This window comes from Eurypyga helias, unplaced genomic scaffold (genome assembly GCF_000690775.1).
Source record: "Eurypyga helias isolate BGI_N326 unplaced genomic scaffold, ASM69077v1 scaffold44862, whole genome shotgun sequence".
Lineage (NCBI taxonomy): Eukaryota > Metazoa > Chordata > Aves > Eurypygiformes > Eurypygidae > Eurypyga > Eurypyga helias.
In genome coordinates this window covers 1902-20357 of record NW_010238727.1, presented here as the reverse complement: position 1 = coordinate 20357, position 18456 = coordinate 1902, and the positions used below count along the sequence as shown (strand labels likewise).

The 18456-nt window shown below is 43.7% G+C and overlaps 1 protein-coding gene across 1 annotated transcript; it reads left to right on the top strand.

Annotated features, from left to right (window-relative positions):
* The first annotated feature begins 1052 nt into the window (after nucleotides 1-1052).
* On the top strand, nucleotides 1053-18204 carry LHCGR (luteinizing hormone/choriogonadotropin receptor). Its single transcript, XM_010147936.1, has 11 exons — nucleotides 1053-1087; nucleotides 1218-1289; nucleotides 4170-4244; nucleotides 6111-6185; nucleotides 6743-6817; nucleotides 6910-6987; nucleotides 9665-9733; nucleotides 10423-10497; nucleotides 11674-11859; nucleotides 14342-14422; nucleotides 17046-18204. The coding sequence occupies exons 1-11, from the start codon at nucleotides 1053-1055 to the stop codon at nucleotides 18202-18204; spliced, it is 1980 nt and encodes a 659-aa protein (XP_010146238.1).
* Nucleotides 18205-18456: the final 252 nt, after the last annotated feature.

Sequence of the window (18456 nt, the reverse complement as noted above, 5' to 3'; positions counted from 1 at the left end):
TACATCCTTACAACATCCCTATTAGGTAGGGAAACGTTGTTATTCCCTGTTTACTGACAGGGAGTCAAGGTGCAAGGAAACTAAATGATTTGCCAGAGATCATACGGATGATTTGGAACGTAGCTAGGAACTGACTGCCAGGCTCCCTAGTACATCTTGTAACCCCAAGACATACATGTGTGACAGCCTGCCATGACATTGTGTGGGCATGATGGGTTTATATATGTATAAAATATACGTATGTATAAATTATAGACATATTTTAATTGTCTTCCATATAACAGACCATGACAACAAGAAAAAAAGATAGGTTTTATGAATAGCACAGAAATATTTCAGTCAAAAAAAAACCTTGAGAGAGGGTTTTTAAGGATGAGAAACAAATGTCTGACTAGATATTTGTAATTAAAAAGGAAAATAGAGCAATTATCTGTTTGCACAGAGATAATGTCTTGAAATATGTTAAATATTTTCCTACGGCCGTTATCAGGGAGAGTGTGGTCATGGCTAGATAAATTGCCTGGCAAAAGTACTGTGATTTGGATGTGGAGTAGAATGGTAAAATGCAGCTCTTTTTCCACATCGTTACCAATTTCTCAGTCAGAGGACTTGAAAAATCAAAAAGGAAAATAGGCGCTTGCTTCTAGTCAACTAACCACACTGATGAGATGATGTATTTTTTAAAAAAAAACCCAACCACAAAATCCACCACATTAGGCCTGATTTGGATCCCTTCTACACTAGTACACAACCAGAGCATTGCCAGTGAATTCACGCTGCACGGATACAGGCATACTCCCCAGGGAAGAACATGATCCAGAGAATGCGAAGATACTGTTTTATAGAGACAAAGTTTCACATGAAAGCTACTTTTTCTGAGGAACTAACCTTAACTAACCTATAGCTTCATTTGACTGTGGACATAGCAAACCACTTCCACCAGGCTATTGATTTACTTCATAGGTTATTATTGATTATTATTGATTTGATGGTGACTGGTCGCAAATTTATGCTGCTGAGAAACTGACTCGGTATCCTTTGAACTCCATTTGATGGAGATCAACGGCGAATGGATCGGGCCCCAGAGGTACAGAGAACTGCAGACAAAACGAAGTGGCCTCACGCTTTACTGTTTTTCTGCCCACCGTAATGGTACAACCTGCGCACAAGGAAACCCTGTGCCTCACAGTCCTTTCCTCCCTCTCTTCTTTTTTCAGATCGTTTACCCACCTGCCTGTGAAAGTAATCCCATCACACGCATTTGAAGGACTTAGGGATGCCTTCATCATGTAAGTTGGCAACATTTTCCATAGGCTTCTCTTAAATTTCGTCCTAGAGATTCTATCATAAACCTCCATCCCTAATAACATCTTTTTACAATAACATGGAAACGTGTCACAAAAAAATACTATTGGTGAAAAAAAAACACTGAGGAAGGATAAACATAGCACAGTATATAAAAGATTCTTCAAAAAGGTATGATTTTCAGCAGTTGTTTAACAGATCCCATCATGAAATATTAACCATGTTGGAGAGAACTGGATACAGCTGGTGATAGGCACTTCTGATTGGCAGAGGAGATAGGTTTCTATCATAAAATATTATCAGTGCCATGACAGCTGAGGCATTCTGTGACTATACGTTTACATAGTACCCAAATAATACCTGGTCTAGTGGAGGGTGTCCCTGCCCATGGCAGGGGGGTTGGAACTAGATGGTCTTTAAGGTCCCTTCCAACCCAAACCCTTCTGTGATTCCATGAAATAAGGCATTTCTTCGGTGTTTCGCACCGCAAGAGAAGCATGGCAGGGGATCAGTCAAACTGAACCTTTTCTTGGATCTTTTGGTTTACAAGTTCTGTGATTTTGCACACCAGGTCTGTGCTGCTTCCCCTCCCTTGGCTTTGTACCTATTTTATATCAGGGAGTCAGACCAGGAGGCTCATCAGACCACTTTTGCCCTGATTTCTGTGTTATTCCAGCTGAGAGGTGGTAGTCTTGGGCCTCCATTATTTATTATTTTTCATTTTATCTGCACTGCATGGTCTGTAAAGGACAAAGTTGATGACACAACAGGGGAGTGACCTCCCCCAGAACCTAAGCAGCAGCACAAATGATGCCCCTTTCTTTTTGAGGTGTGCCTTTTATACTTCACCTGTGAAAAGCACACAGTGCATCAGATATTAAAATATATATTAGATGTTCCATAATTTATTGTCAAGGAAACAAAAAGAGAAAGTAGGAAACCCTTTCGTGGTGCATTCCTGAAGGCAAAGACTTGAAGGATGAGGGTAATGCAAATGCCTGAATAGGCTTAACTTAACTAATTTAGCTTTTAGTGCTCATTGGTTAAACGATTTTGGCCAAACTATAAACTTATGTGTTCCTGGATCTCTAGCAAGTAGAAAATAAGCTAATCTCTGCTGTGCATTCCACTGCAATAAAGTGCAATCCAATGGCACTATATTCTTGCATTCACTTGCACCTTAATGATTAACGAGAATTTATCATTTTCAGATGGGAGACCAACTTAAATCTACAAAGTTTCTCTTACTCATGTGACTTGAGGCTAAACTTTCCCAAACTGTATGCATATACTATTCTTCACAGGGAATTTTATATTCATTGACATCTTCCCTTCCATAAAGAGAATTTAATTGATTTCCTTGCATTCTTTTAATGTATCTCTCCAAATTAACAGCATAGAAATCGATGTATTTGTCTGAAGTAAATCTATAGAACACTTCATAATTTTGTTGAGATTTAGCGTTACCTTGAAAGATGCATATTTTTAAATTATATATCTCTAAAACATCCATTCGGCAACTTATCCCCAACTGCAAATCAGATGATAATCTATTCTTGCTGCCATAGCTCATTCAAACATATGTAAATGGAGAGCCTGTGGCAGACAGGATGGATGCCATGGAAGGACCATGTTTCAGACCCCAGACCTGAAAGAGTCCAAGTTCTGCAGGCACTGATCCCTCCCAGCCCACGAGTCTCCGAGGATCAGGCACTCAGCAGGCCACTTGTTCTACATCCATCTTTCATTTATGAGTAACTATTGCAATACTGAAAATAACAATCTCACTGAATTCTGATTATGGAAAAAGTCCTGAATATTTCTGTGAGAAATACATATTTAATATGTGATTTCTAGTGTGCATCCCCCTTTGCCACTACAAATAACAGAAAACAAGCCATTCCGGTCTGAGGAGTTTTATATCGACACCCATAGGAATTCTTTTCTCATAATTACAACTGAAATATGACAGCTGTCAGGACTGTGACAATACTCACTCTGATTTTGTAGATGCATTCCATTTTTTTAGATTTTTTTTTTCTTGACAGTGTACAGTCTTAGGTTTTGTTTGTGTGCCCTCCCAGTCAATTCTGTCAAGAGAAAACACTGTTTTGAAGACCTTTCCCCTATATATGCATCAATATATGCTGTTTACTTTCAGGAGTCTGTTTTGCGTAGCCCCATAAATCTTAATCTAGCAGATATATAGCAAGCAACGTATAAGTGGATTTTTTTTCTCTATATTCAACATTGGTTATTACTAACTACATGCGTGGAATAGGAGCTGCAGTACCTCGAAATCCAACAGTGCCTACAAAACCAGTCATGTTGGTCAGTGCAGCGATGAAAAAGAAACAATTTCGGTTCACACACATGTAACAGAAATGGCATTTAAATCCAAAAAACTATTCGTAAAGGGCAATGAATGAATATTTGTGTATTTCTACATCTGGGGATTTGATGATCATCACCCTGACTTAATAATAGCGTACGAAGCACCGTGAGCATCATCTACCTCCTTGCCCATGCATGTAAATGCAAGACAGATGATAGGAGCAAAAGGCTCAGAGGCTCAGGCTCACCCTGTTTACATTAGTTCTGGCCCCACATCGCAACCTTACCTACAGTTTACTGGGAAAAGGAGCCTGGCTGTTACAGAGATACTTGTTCCAAAGGGTTGGCATACCCCTTTGCCAAGCAAAAAGCCGGTCTCTCTCAAACCCTCCTGGCACCCGCTCTCAAGATGCCTAAGGTGAGGCACGAACACTGCTGCCAAATAAGAATTGGCTCGGAGTGGGGGTATGAACAACTACGTAGGTTAAAAAAATACAAATATGGCTTTGTGTCTGCCTTTTTCGTTACAGTGAAATCTCCCAGAGTGACTCCCTGGAGAGAATAGAAGCCAGCGCTTTTGACAGCCTTCCCACTCTGTCTGAAATGTAAGTGTCAGTTACAAAAAGGCACCCATATCGTGATTCGGGATCATCAAGGAGTAAACGGCCTGCAGAGAAGTATTCTTGGGAAGAATCTTCCTCTGCCGCTTCGGCTGGCTTTGGATTAGATGTGTGACGAGAAACATTGCTCTCCAAAGTACCATATAGAACAGCGAGCGCGCCGCACAGCCTAGCCTCGGAGATCTAAATCATGCAAAGACATCCATGCATAGGAAGTGCCACCACTCTCGGTGAGCTCGATGGCAGGAATGGAGCTCTGCGTCGGCTTCTGCCGGCACTGTCGGGCTTTCTAAGTGGGAAAATAATTCGAGATGACAAGGGATGAGAAAAATCTTCCTTTTTGAAGATGCGGTTTTCAAAGCCCTACAGTATTTAAATACAGCTGCTTAGTATGCATAGCTCCTCTTCTGAGCGCTGAAATATTACTCAAACAGAACATGTACTGATTTTAAACTTGACCTGCATAGCACAGGCATTTGAGAGAGAGTGAGTGAAAGCAATGACTAGGAGAATGTTCTGAAATATTTAGTGAAATTGGAAACTATAAATCTGATTCAATATCTCATTACTGCCTTTTTCACACAGCATGATCAGCAGGTGGCTTAAAAATGGTGCAAGTGAGTGAGGAGAAATAAGTCTTTATTTTCCTCCTTATATGTGAACTCCATCGAAGCCAGTTACTTGCTCACACAAGCAACAGATAGAGTTACCCACCGCTGACCGGGTCCGACACCCACTAGACTCAATAGTGGGCTTAGGGAAGGAATGAAGGATTTTATTACAGATAGCTTGTCATCTGCCAACACCAAAAAAGCTAAGGAAGGCCATTATAAAGAGCTACAGAAGGCTAACAAGAAAACCTGCTTCAGCCTTGACTGCTCTGCACGCCCCACATTGCATGATGCCCCACACTGCTCTCAGCCGCTCTCGATGGATGGTCAGGGTAGGCGGGTTCAGTGTCGTTCTTGGATTTGAACTCCTGTTGCAGTTTCATATGCTAAAACCTTTAGATTTTGTAAATCATGAGTAGGGAGGGAGCTTGGCTAGAGCTAAGGGGCTTTTATGCAGACATACAGGTTGAGCAGGTAGTACAGCTGCAGAAAGCACTCCTTGATTGAGACGGTCTGTCCCGTTTTTTGGGTGACCGGTAGCAAATAGTGTTTCTCTCGCGCTTATCTCCACCTCCCAGTTTCTGCAGACGTAAGCAGGCATCTGGTGCTACTCGGCACTGCTCTAGCAAAGACCATGGTGCTCTAAGAAGTTACACCACCTGTGGAACTGCCTTTTCTGGCCAGGCAGAGCATCAGTAACATGATGGAAACAAGGGGTGATGCCGAGGGATCCGACTGCAGGGCAAGGACCGGGCACACACACACACAGAGCTCAGGCTCCTTGCGCAGCCCCACCTCCAAGAGCACCGGCGGGAGGCACCGTCATTGCGATGGCAGGATGCTCGTGCCGCTGAGCCCCTGCGGCAGGGCAGAAGCTCAGTGCCTTGGGCACGCCACGAGCTCAGGACGCGTATCCCAAAGAACCGGCAGACGGTGGCAAGATGCTCGCTCCCACCAGTGACCAGGATATCTAAACCAGCTCATCTCAGCTCAGTGAGCCATGAGAATTCAGAAGCTACGATCTTTTGTCAGCCACCTAGCAATTACTGGCCATTTTTATTACCAGTAGGGCTTCGAAAGGCGCTGTGGTGTCTTTTCAGAAAGCTTGTTCACAGCAGGAGAGCATTCTGCCATGTTCTGCACTTGACTCTTTTCTGACAAGGCCAATCACTAGCAAAATTCAGGACCCTCCCGAATGTATAACCGTTATAATACCGAGATAACTTTTCCCTCATTACAGATTAATCCTGAACACGAAAAATCTGTTGCACATCGAGGACGGAGCATTCAGAAACCTTCCAAGGCTAAAATACTTGTAAGACAGAGTTCTGTTTCTTTTCTGTTTGCCTTTCCCCCGCCTCCCTCAAAGGAGTGGACAATTTACAAAAAGGGATATAAGGAAAAAAGTTTTTCATGCATTACAGTACGCTATAAGTACAGACATCATTTACAATAGCTTTAACGGGCAGTTAACCAATTGTGAGGTCTTCCAATAGGCAACAAAATAAAGTAAACCAGGGCAGGGCAGTAATGGACAAAACAGTAGTAAAGCCTGCAAATGAGTTTTGCTATGCACTTATGTCTCCAAGAAAGCTTTCAGATAGACAAAATACTGTGCAAAAGGGGTAACTAAAACCTCCTCCTTGTGCTTCATGTAGAGAGAACATATGCTGCTTCTCCAGGACACTGCTTGAGGATGCTACAAAACCCAATTTTTACAGGTCTTACAAACACAATTGGAGCCTAATTAAAAATTATATTTGTCACTCACCTTTTAATACATCGTTAAACTCATACCTCCTGAGTTGGCTTTTTGTTGCATCCACTCTGGTAATCTTTTCTCTTGTAAACAGGAATTATGCTTTTCTCTAGGAGCATTTGTAACACTGGAATAAGACAATTTCCAGACCTGACACAGATCTTCTCATTAGAAGCTCATTTTATTTTGTAAGTAGAGATCCAACCTAATCCAGCTGTGAGACTTTCCATCTTGTTCCTGGATCATTGACAAAAACACCTGTTTTTTTTCCCTCCCAAAGGGAGCTCTGTGATAACTTGCGTATGACAACTATACCCCAAAATGCTTTCCAGGGAATGAACAATGAATCGCTGACACTGTAAGTAAAACAGTCCTAGCTCCAGTTTCTTCTGTGAGGATAACACCTCTGCTTGAGGAGAGCAGCTCGGCTATAGAAAAATCTCAAAATTAAGCCTCGTATCGTACGTGTCTGTATTATGAGTTGAATTTGAAACACTTAGGAAATAGAGGGGTGTTCTTCAAGCTGAAGAGTATTGTCCCAAAGCTAAGTTCACTTAGGAAATAAAATATGAGAAGGAATCCAAATCCTCATCTTCCATGCAACACTGTTTTTAGAAGTACCATCAAACGGACATAAACTCCAAACACTGCACTGGAGGCCAGAGTCTCTCTGCATCCCTCAGGGATGAGGTTTCTTGAAACAGTGCTTTCACATACCAAACAGGCTGACACTACACATCAGGTTGCCTCCAAAGATGAGGAATGTACAAACTGGTACAAAGTTGTTCTTACCCTGACTTCGCTTGACTTGGCTTACATCGATTCCCATAAGTCTCCCCAGTTCCTTTTAACAAACTGTGGACTCATTTGATGCCAAGTGAGATCCCCCAACAAGGAATGCAAAAGGCAGCAGAAAGCCAAGGCGAGGTGTCATCTGCCAGCACAGCAAGAACCGTGTATGGATTTTGCAGCACCCTTGTCCTCACAAAGCTTCCACCAAGACGTGCTGAAATAGGAAAAATCCCAGACTGAGCCCCTCCGAGAATGTAGCTGAAATGGGGGTTTCCCCAGGAAGGAACAGCTGAGTATTGGAGGGCAGCAGCAAGCCACCTGCTTGGTGTTGTAGCCACGAACACCAATTTGGAGGCCACTAAAGGCAACCTTTGCAGACCAGACCAATATTTAAAAGGCAGTACACATCCAGGTGGAGAGCCTTGACTTGAGACAAGTCTGTACCAAAACCCCCTCCAAAACTCCATCGATATTTGCACCTGCACATGAGCTGTGCACACACGCAGGTACTGCAGTTGGCTGGATTGGGCCCTTCATCAGGCTGATGTGCCAGCCTGACAGTAATTTCAACACAGATTTTATGTATTGACCAGTACTTTCTGAAACCATTAAAGGAACTGAGCATAAACATGACTGAAGACTACTCCACGCAATGTTAAAGAGGAGCAATTGCTTAGTTTAGGGCATCATTTCATCTTACGAGCCTCCTTCCTACCAGCAAGTTCTCCAAATAACTTCAGCAAAATTATGACTCTATTAATGGTGCAAGAAAATGAACATTCAAGAGATGGAGAAAGGTGCTTAAAATTTTTACTGTAACCCTCGAGTGTATTAAATGGGAGGGAGCCTCACTCAGTCAGGAAACAGCCAACAATCATTCTTCTCCCATCCTTTTGTGACAGGGAGCTCACCACGAGAATTACCTTATCAGCAGCTTCCTAATTGCAGAGCTACATGTTAACTCCACCCCATGCAGTTAAGAGTAATTAGCTGAAATAATTCCAGTTGTTGCAGCATGGTCTGGTGAAACACAAGCAATCTATGAAGGTGTAAAGTCAGCCAGAAGCAATACTGTGCACGACAAACGGCTAATTCAGTCTTTCCAACAGTTAGTGTTTCATGTGGATGGGGAAATTGACCCTACATATCAGTGCGGTTCTTAAGGAAATCACTAATTTCAGCATTTTGCTGAGATAGACCCCATTTTGTAGCAGTTGTAGCCGGGCGCTCCAGAGCCCACACTTCCAGCTGCTTTTCTTGGAAGCAGGTTCCAGAGCCCCAGTTTCTGCTCTCCCCAAAACAAGTGCAAAAGCAAGAACAGCACTTTTGTTTCATTTATCAACTGCACCAAATTTTCTATTAGGGCTTAATATTAAATATAGAAAATACTATATATAAACAATTATGCTGAATTGATAGGGCAAACATGAACTTAATATCACAAATGGATTTTTCTCAGTGAAAACAGACCCACAAATTAGATCTGCTAATTAAGTAGAAGAGCTGGACTTCAGGTGTAGCAGCGCTCAGCCGTCAGCTCTCTGGCCCCAGGGTGGGGAATCAGGAACCCAGGGTGGCACCAAGCGTCCCTGCGTAGCGCAGGGGACAGCAAGGTTTCCATGGCACGAATCAAGCCGGCAGCAGTACTCTGGAGGGGTCGATAGCTCGCTGGCCACTGGATGATGCACAGCTCACCCCTACTTCTCTGCAGAGTGCTCTCTTGGGCTGCTGGGAGATGTACCGGCCTGCAGAGGATCTGCAATCCAGCAGCACCCTCTGGGCTTTAGAGTTGCTTTCCATCTGACACTCCTCTACCCCTTTCCATTTATACATGCTGACACCACAAAATCCAGGCCTTCTGCCTTCAGGTTGTTGTCTGGGTGCCAGGAACTTCCCTGGAATAATGTCTTGTCTCTGGATCTCAGCCCAAGATGGGCACAGGTCAGCGCTTCGCAGGAGGGAGGGTTTGTAGGTAAGCAGGAATTCTCTTCAACAGCTAAACAGGAAGGTGCTTAGGGAATTTAAGATGCAATTTTATCTTAATTTTAGAGTTAATGCAAGCCATGCAATAGTTACCTTTGTTCTTTATCAGCAGACCCTCTAATCATTAACATGAGTGCAGCATTAAGACTTGAAACCTATAGTACCTTGTCTTTTTTTTTAACCAATCTATGAGAGCCGTCATAATCTCATCTTTTCCCAATCTTTTTCCTTTACATGTTTGGTTATTTTTTAATCCTCAGCAAATTGTATAAGAATGGATTTGAAGATATCCACAGCCACGCCTTCAATGGGACAAAGCTGAATCAATTGTGAGTATGTTTCCTCTCCGCAGGTTCTGGGGTTTTTTTAATGGCAAATAGTTCAAATACAGTCCGAGGCTCTTCCCTCAGCTCAGCTGTGTCTTGCATTTCCTGATACCTGTTAGAAAACTGCGTGTGGCAGTGTCATTGCAACTCAGTTGTTAATCCTGCAGCACTTGCTGCTTTTCCTGAAACACCATCCCTTAGAACGCTGCAGTTTTTATGAGAAAAGCGCATCATTTTTAATAAAATGTAATTAAAAATAAGGAGCAGTAGTGGCAAGCTGGAAACCATAGCCCAAGCTGAGGAACCTCCATTTTATATCTGGAAACATCAATAGTTTTTTAATCCCTCACACTCTGGGATTAGCCTCTTGGTTTGGGCAGAACTTTCGCTGCATTTTTGTATGCTGCTGCTGCGGTGAAGGAACCAGACCGGTTGTTTCTGGTTTAAGTCAGAAGAAATTGGATTAAATGAATTTAAATGAGTTGGATTAAATAGAATTAAATGTAGATGGTGATGGTCTGATGGCATCAGCGGAGGGAAAGGTTGCATGAGAAATACAAGAACTCCCAGAACAGATACTGCAACAACCACTGCTGTGGTGGGAGAAAGCATTGAAATAGATGGGGAAAAGAAACCAAAAGAGGGTTATTTTAAAATACAGATGTAAAGAGAGTTAATGTTTGATTCCACAGAATCCTGAAGGACAATAAGAACCTCAGGTGGATACACAACGACGCCCTGAGAGGGGCCACAGGGCCAGATGTCCTGTAAGTACCCAGACCTCTGTTACCCGGGATTACGGGTGTCCCAAGGGAACGGCACTGTGCTGCATGGCCTGCGTCACCTCAGCAAGCGTAGCTTCGGGTCTGGAAGGAGACTTGATCTCTTACCCTCCACCCATAAAGTGGAAACGTGTCAATGAGATGCCATGAAATTACAGGCCAGAAGGGCTCCGTTCACACCATGACAAGCACGTATCAGCCAGTTCTAGCTCTGGCATTGACCTCCACACCTCTTCTATATTTCAGCCTTTGCTTTATTTGTGCCTTCTAACATTGCAAACTCGCTCATCTTTTGGTAAGATGAGTACGTTTTTACAAGATACTATTTTAGAATTTGGTTCTGAAAGTGAACTAGCTGATTGCATGCTATGAGCCTGTGCTGAATAAAACACATTATCATCATCCTCATGCTTTATTAATCAAGTACTTACTGGAGGGCTGCACTGGCTGTAACTCCATGCAATAAAACCCAGTGGGTGGTTCTGTAAATAGCACTCAGTGCTGCACGTGCCGTTCTGTTCCTTTCCCTGGTGCTTTACAGCACATGGCATTACTAATAGCACTTTCACACTTGCAGCCTTTTTTCCGCTGTTTTCACTGTGAAAACCCCTCACCATGTCAATGGCCTTTCCTCACACAAACAGCCCCTCTGAAGTTACTCTAAGCCAAACTTCTTAAGTTTGCCTTGGCAAGAATGATGGATTCTTTTATGTGTTTTAATTAATAACCATTTAATTAAAACACCTGGGACAGCCCTTCATAGCCATGCAGGGAGCCAGGAGGGTATCCTACCTGTTAGCCGGCTGGAGAGTCACATTCACCCACTTTCTCTCCCTTTCCCTAAAGAGCCATCCCTCACCCTGTGGCACAGTGGCTTTCAGAGTGGTGAGGCCACAGCCCTTGGAGTAGTGGGCTTCAGTTTTCCCAGGACAAAGTAAGCTCCTTGCTCTCGCTGAGGCTCCTGGGCCACGGGGATGATCTTGCCCCGCTGCTCTGTACTTTGACAGAGCACGTTTCTGAGCTGGGCATCAGGTGCTGGAGCAGCTTTGCAGATTTAGACCTTTGTTAAAAAAAACAAGTCGCTGTTACCTGCCATCAGTGCTTTGGTGGTATTTTGGTACCTATGAAAAAAGAAAAGAGAACGCTGTCTTTATTTCTCAGGGATATTTCTTCAACGGCGCTGGAGTCCCTGCCTAGTTACGGGCTCGAGGCCATTCAAGTCTTAAATGCAACATCGTCTTACTCGTTAAAGAGACTGCCACCGCTGGATAAATTCAGCAGCCTTCTGGAAGCTGTGCTAACGTACCCCAGCCACTGCTGTGCTTTTCGAAACCTACGGACAGAAAAGTAAGTCCAAACAGCACACTGTTATATTGCAATGCTTCAGAAGCTCCAAAATGGCAATTCTCCTTTCTTCAGATCCCGAGGTTTGATTATCCTTATTCTGGTTTCAAGGAAGCTGGGTTACGTAGCAAGGCCTTGCACAAAACAACAGATCTCTGCTAAAGCCAGGAAAATTATGTCCATTTATTTCAGAACAGAAATGGATCCCATCCTGTGCCCAGGATCTGCCAGCAGGAACATTATTCTAAGTTTGCTTAAAGCTTATACTTTTCTTGCTATCTCAATTTAAAAGCCTACTGGCATATGAAGGACAGATCTCCATCAGTATCATGTTGCCCCGTGCCCTCCAAAGAGACACTTCCCACCTGTAGCCTTTAGCTATGTAGTTTATTGAATGCAAGTGATATGATAACCAAGTAGAAAAGGCAGGCTTTCAATTACCCACCGAAATTAGGACCCGACACAAGCCTATAAAAAAGAGGTTACTCAGTTTAGTTCCAGTCATTTCAGATAACAGACAGTATTGTTCTCCCCACAACTGGAAACCGTGGTGCAGAGAGAGCTTTGCATCTGCTAATTCAGAGCAGTCAATTCGAGACAACTGAAGCTAATTTTTCAGAGTTTTTGTTTCAAAGAAATCAACCCTCGGTTGGCTTTAGGCAGCCAAAGCCACTCCAAATGGGTTTAGTTGAACTTATGAGTTTGCCTCGTTTCTGGTCTGTCTCAAGTGAAGGCTACAGAAAAAAGTGACTGAGCAGTCACTTGTGGAAAGCCTGATCCGTCTGATTCGCATATCATCGCACCAGGACAGGGCTGCAAAGGCAGAGGTAGAATCCAATTCTTCAGGGTAAAATTAGGGGTGATGCTACTCTTTCTCTGCCTACCTCATTGTACTAAGTGGTCCCTGCTTCTGCAAGAGTAGAGCAAAGATTGTACAGTCAAGGGTTTCCATTGCTACCAAACTGATTCAGTCCCAGAACAAGTCCTGGAGCGTATTAAATGCAGAAGCAACCCTGGGACAACAACAACAACCAAAACAAAACAAAAAAAAAAAAAGAAAGGCAAAAAAGATTGTTTATTCATTCTGATGAAGATAACTATGTTTCTGATATTAATTTCCAGGCGCTTGAATTTGCAACACAATCATGCTCTATAAAAACAAGGGTGCTTTTGTAAGTCACTTTTCTGTATGTAGTGACTGTTTTCTTAGTAAACTAGGGGGAAAAAAAAAAACCACCACCTGCAAATCAGGAAACTAGACTGCTCTCCCCACTGGGGCATCAGCAGGGTTCAGAGCAGTGCTGGTGCATTCCCTATCTGCACAGCCCTGGCCACTGCAAAAACCTGTACAAGTAACAGGCTGTTACCTTCTTTGTGACCAGCTACCCCAAAGGTGTGAGATCTCTGGCTGTTTACCCTGTAATCTGGAGACTGAGACCTCCTCAAGACTTTCCCAGCTTACACAGGGAAGATTCTTTGTGTGGTTATGTATTCTTATGGTCACGCAGGTGCAGCCTGTTTCTGTCTCTTACTACCCCATTCTGTTGTCCTGTACTCCACATACAGTCATCCCAACCAGTTTTAATGACCCCTGCCTATTCCTGTTCCTTACCACCTATGGACTGCACTATCTGACCAGTGGGATATGGTGACAAGGTCTTGCATACATCTGGCCAGGAAAGCAGGTTCGCTTATGTCAGTATCACGGGAATTAGGGAAATAAACTCCTCAGACACAATGTTCTTGAGGTTTCTGGGGTACAATTGGGGTGTGCTCATTCCCTCAGCCACATAAGAGAGGTGGAAGGTAGCACTCAGTTCCCTAGACTTCTTCCACTGGACTGAATGGAGGGTGGTGATTCTTTTAAGGGTACACAAAAGAGTTTAGTGGGTTTACCAGCTCTTTCTACTGTCACAGCAATGAGGTCAGACAAAGCCATTTCCACTCGTGCTGGTAGAATACCTGAACCACACTTTCCAGGCCTCAAAACCAGAGATTTTTCCAAATCTGTTGTCTTTTAACTTGTACTTGTGAAATTACATGCTGGAAGTAAAGCAAAGTCTACCTCCAGATCCCAAAGAGTTTTTAGACCAGAGTATCAGGCAGCTTCCCAGCATTTCTTAGCATGCACTTCTCCAAAAGCCAGCGTAACTGCTACCACTCGTACTGGTGGAGAATCTGGCCCACTTCAATATTGCATACAGCAAAGCAAACCTTTTAATTCCAGCCCAAGTTGTTTCACTATAAAAAAAAAACCATAATAACTGAGCTGAAGACCATCCTTACACCCTCCGTACAGTACTGCCTACTGCCACAGTATTTGACCTCTTCCCTTCCCCACTTCCAGAGCTCTACATGAACATTCATACTGCCGTGAGGTCAGCTCTACCTTACCTTACGTGTCAGTGCAGATCACTTGCAGAGAAGACAAGAATTTGGCCAAAATCCACACAGAAACTCAATTTTCTTTTCACTGTTCTTTCAGACAAAATTCCTTGCTTTCCATTTTCGACAACTTCTCCAAAGAATGTGAAAGCACCATGCGGAAACCAGCTAATGACATACTGTAAGTGCCTCTCTGTATACAGATGTTGGAAGTAGCGGACACAGGCTCCCCCTCCTGCTGTTCACATGCGGTTTCTAGAATAGCATGCCTTTCGCTGCCGATGCGGTCACCCTTGCAAGTTGCACAGTGGTAATTTTACTATCACTAAACCAAGATTAGCGATTTTGATGTTCAAAAGGAAAGAAAAAAAAAACCACATCATTTCATGAGCTTTACTCACTCCAGCTTCTCTTCTAAATTCTTGAAATACTTTCAAAAACAGTGATTAAATATTTAAGAAAATTAATGGCCTACACGGAGACTTTTCATGCCCTGCAATAATTGCAGTTGTTTGTGTGATTCAAGGAAGAGCTGCTGCTGTTAATATTTTTTTTGCCTACAGGAAGGCTAATTAGTAGCCTGTATGTCAGTAGGTTTCTGTGGGAGAAATGGAGTCACCAAGTTTGATGACTCCATGCTGTTGGTTTGCCTTTTCTAAATGTGTCTTTCCATACCATCAAGTTCTGTTGGACAGCGTTCAAGTGGGACAATGAGAAAGGCTAACATCAAAACTGCTGTTGGCCATGCTGAACGCCCTAAACCAGTAGCTAATGGAGAAGTTTAAGGATTTGCAACTATGCATCTCTCTACAGCTAAATGGGTGACCTTGGGACTTCTCATCAGCCCTGTGGTGTTGACAGAGCATTGCAAACTCCAGAAAAAACAAGGTTACAGTCACAAAATCCCAACAGCTCAATACAGCTGAAATGCAGCTGATTCACTGGGATGCAGATTCGCTTAGACATTATCTTGTTCGTTGATTCACAAGGCCTCCTACACCTGCTGTTTAGTTTTATTCAGCCTTTTATAACGCAACGGCTACCTTGGTTCTCTTACCACCACTTCTCATTAGCTGCCTGCTTGCAGCTCATTCGAGTGCCTTGCTTAGTCGGCCCTGTCTGCTCCACTCCTAATTGCAAAACTGAAGCACTTCAGGACTACAAAAAGGCAAAGTCCAGGCAGTCAACAAGACCAAGAATATATTGCCTCTATCAAGGGTGCCTGTGGGGAGAAGCAAGGTGATGCAAGGAGGCAAATGCAGAGCATCAGATCACACTGTAAAGGCGAGTGAAGTGACACCCCGGTGAGGAATATAATCACACAAATCAGCAGTGCCTACAGCAGAGTAATCCCCCTGCTTCAGATTAGCATCTGTTGTGCTTCTGCTGTGCATTTAATAGTCTGCCCAGTATATTGGATCCTGAAGCTTTTTGCTGTGATAAGTCCCAATCCCAGCAATTCTCTGAGCAGGCATTATATTAAGCAAATAGAAGTAAGGTCATGATTCATGGGCTGAAAGGCTGCAAGTTGAAAAGTTTGGGAACCACAACAGGAATTGGCTGAAAGTCCCAAGCTCTTACTAGAAGAATAAACAGCCTGCACATGGCAGCACGTTTACATGGCCTCACAGAAAAATTAGTCATTTTCATTAGAGTCAAACAAATTCCCTGCTCTTCCAGCTTAATCTGGGCTGGGCAAGTAGAAGCAAGACACTGGGCAGATTTTCATGGAAGGAGAGTTAGGATAACAAGAGTGGAAAGTTATTTGCCCATCAGGAATAGCTGAAAAACAGCTCAGCTTCATTTGCCAGTTAAGACCCTGCACCAGAAAAACAGCACATGCTTCAATAGATGTGGAAGGCTAAGCATGTATTGAGGTTATCCCAAAGCTGCCAGCTTTCTGAAGAGTTGTCCTCAACAGAGATGTTTTTCAGGTCTCACGCTGCAGATTGTTTGCCCACCAAACTCTCACAGTTGGGATGACTGGAGGGTTGTGCAATAGGTACTTGTTCTGGCAGGAAATCAGAAGGGACAGTGCTTGTTTTTAAAATATTTCTTCTTTGGTAGGCTTATGCCCACACTATTGATGACCTGGAGATTAGAGAGATCTATTTTAACTATCTAGAAACGTTTGTAATTAGGCATTGGGTCCAGTCTAAACTTAATATATTCCTAGCCACTGACATTACCTAGTTATCCATGCACTTCTTACTTTATAATACTGCAAACAGACTCAGCATTTCAAGTCGTACATAGTCTCAGGATTTTGTTCAATAAGTGCATTTCCTAAGGGAGGGGAAGGTGCACAGTTGAAATCCTTAGGTCATTTTACTTTGGCTTCTATAACTGTCTGATAAACCTGTATGCATCAAACCTATAATCCATCAATTCAAGCGTTACGGTAGTTTGAACTGCAGTCTACCGGCAGCATGAGAAAGATGGCTCACTTACAAAGCAATCAAGGTAAAGTACTTACAAATTGTATAGTACAAGTTGTACAAGAAAGCGTTCCCGTGGATGTGCCTGTGACCTCTGCTGCTCTCCAAGGCTGCTATCCCAACAAAAGGCATCATTATATATAAACACCCTGTAGAAACACAGGTAGGAAGTAACTGGTTTAAAACATCTGTTACCTGTTGTAGTTTACAAAAGAGTGTGAGCAGCATGTAACAAGTAGTTCACTTCTATTTGCGGAGGTGTGTTTTTTTTAATAATTACAGGGATTACTCTTACAACACATCACTGTGGTCAGCGGAAAAGAACCCGTACCTGTTCACAACAGATGAAGAAACCTCTCCTTACAGCTACTCAGCCGTTTTTGATGACGGTGAAATGACCGACTTGGACTTTGAGTATGACTTTTGTCAGCCAAAGATACTCACGTGCACTCCGGAACCAGACGCGTTTAATCCCTGTGAAGACATCCTGGGATACAGCTTTCTCAGAGTGCTGATCTGGTTCATAAACATCCTTGCCATCGCCGGCAATTTCACTGTGCTCCTCGTGCTTGTAACTAGCCATTACAAGCTCACTGTTCCTCGCTTCCTCATGTGCAACCTCTCCTTTGCCGATTTTTGCATGGGACTGTACCTGCTGCTCATCGCTTCGGTGGACGCCCAGACCAGCGGTCAGTACTACAACCACGCCATAGACTGGCAGACGGGCAGCGGCTGCGGCACCGCCGGCTTTTTCACCGTGTTCGCGAGCGAGCTCTCGGTGTACACGCTGACGGTGATCACCATAGAGAGGTGGCACACGATCACCTACGCCATGCAGCTGGACCGCAAGCTGCGCCTGAGGCACGCCGTGCCGATCATGCTTGGCGGCTGGATCTTCTCCATTCTGATAGCCGTGCTGCCACTCTTAGGGGTCAGCAGCTACATGAAGGTCAGCATTTGTTTACCCATGGATATTGAAACGGGTCTTTCCCAAGCCTACATACTGCTAATCTTAGTGCTAAACGTTGTCGCCTTCATCGTCATTTGTGCTTGCTACATTAAGATTTACATAGCTGTGCAGAACCCGGAGCTGGTAGCTGCCAATAAAGATACCAAGGTCGCCAAGAGAATGGCCATACTGATCTTCACGGATTTTACCTGCATGGCCCCCATCTCCTTTTTTGCCATATCCGCTGCCTTTAAAGTACCTCTCATCACAGTGACAAACTCCAAGATCTTGCTGGTTTTATTTTACCCCGTCAACTCCTGTGCAAACCCGTTTCTCTACGCAATTTTTACCAAAGCGTTCCGAAGGGATTTCTTTCTGCTAATGAGCAAGCTCGGCTGCTGTAAGAGCCGAGCAGAGCTTTACAGGATGAACTATTTCTCTGCTTATAACTCCAACTGCAAGAACGGCGGCTCGGCCACAGCCCCCAGCAAAGCCTCGCAAGCACTGCTGCTCCTGTCGGCATTAGAGAAGCCGTATCCTGCAGTACCGCGCAAGATGTCCTGCAACGACAATTAAACCGGGGAGGCCCACAGATGCAGCGCCTGGCGAGGCTGGCTGTAACAATCCTCCCCACTAGGAATTATTTTATATTATCTTAAACGTTTCCCAGTAAATAAAAATGCCGATCTCTAATTCTTATGCAACGCAACCGTTCTGACTTTCCAAGTGGTGTTTTCCCTTTTCTTCTTTTGTAACAACAGGCATGGAAGGTGACTATTAGGCAAAATTCTTCTTTGGGGGGGACCAGGGGATCGCAGGAGTAGCCAA

Coding starts and splice junctions, on each gene's coding strand:
- LHCGR (XM_010147936.1), top strand. CDS start 1,053: ATGGAGATCAACGGCGAATGGATCGGGCCCCAGAG. Junction 4,245..6,110: donor CTTCCCACTCTGTCTGAAAT/GTAAGTGTCAGT, acceptor CCCTCATTACAG/ATTAATCCTGAACACGAAAA. Junction 9,734..10,422: donor GGGACAAAGCTGAATCAATT/GTGAGTATGTTT, acceptor TTGATTCCACAG/AATCCTGAAGGACAATAAGA.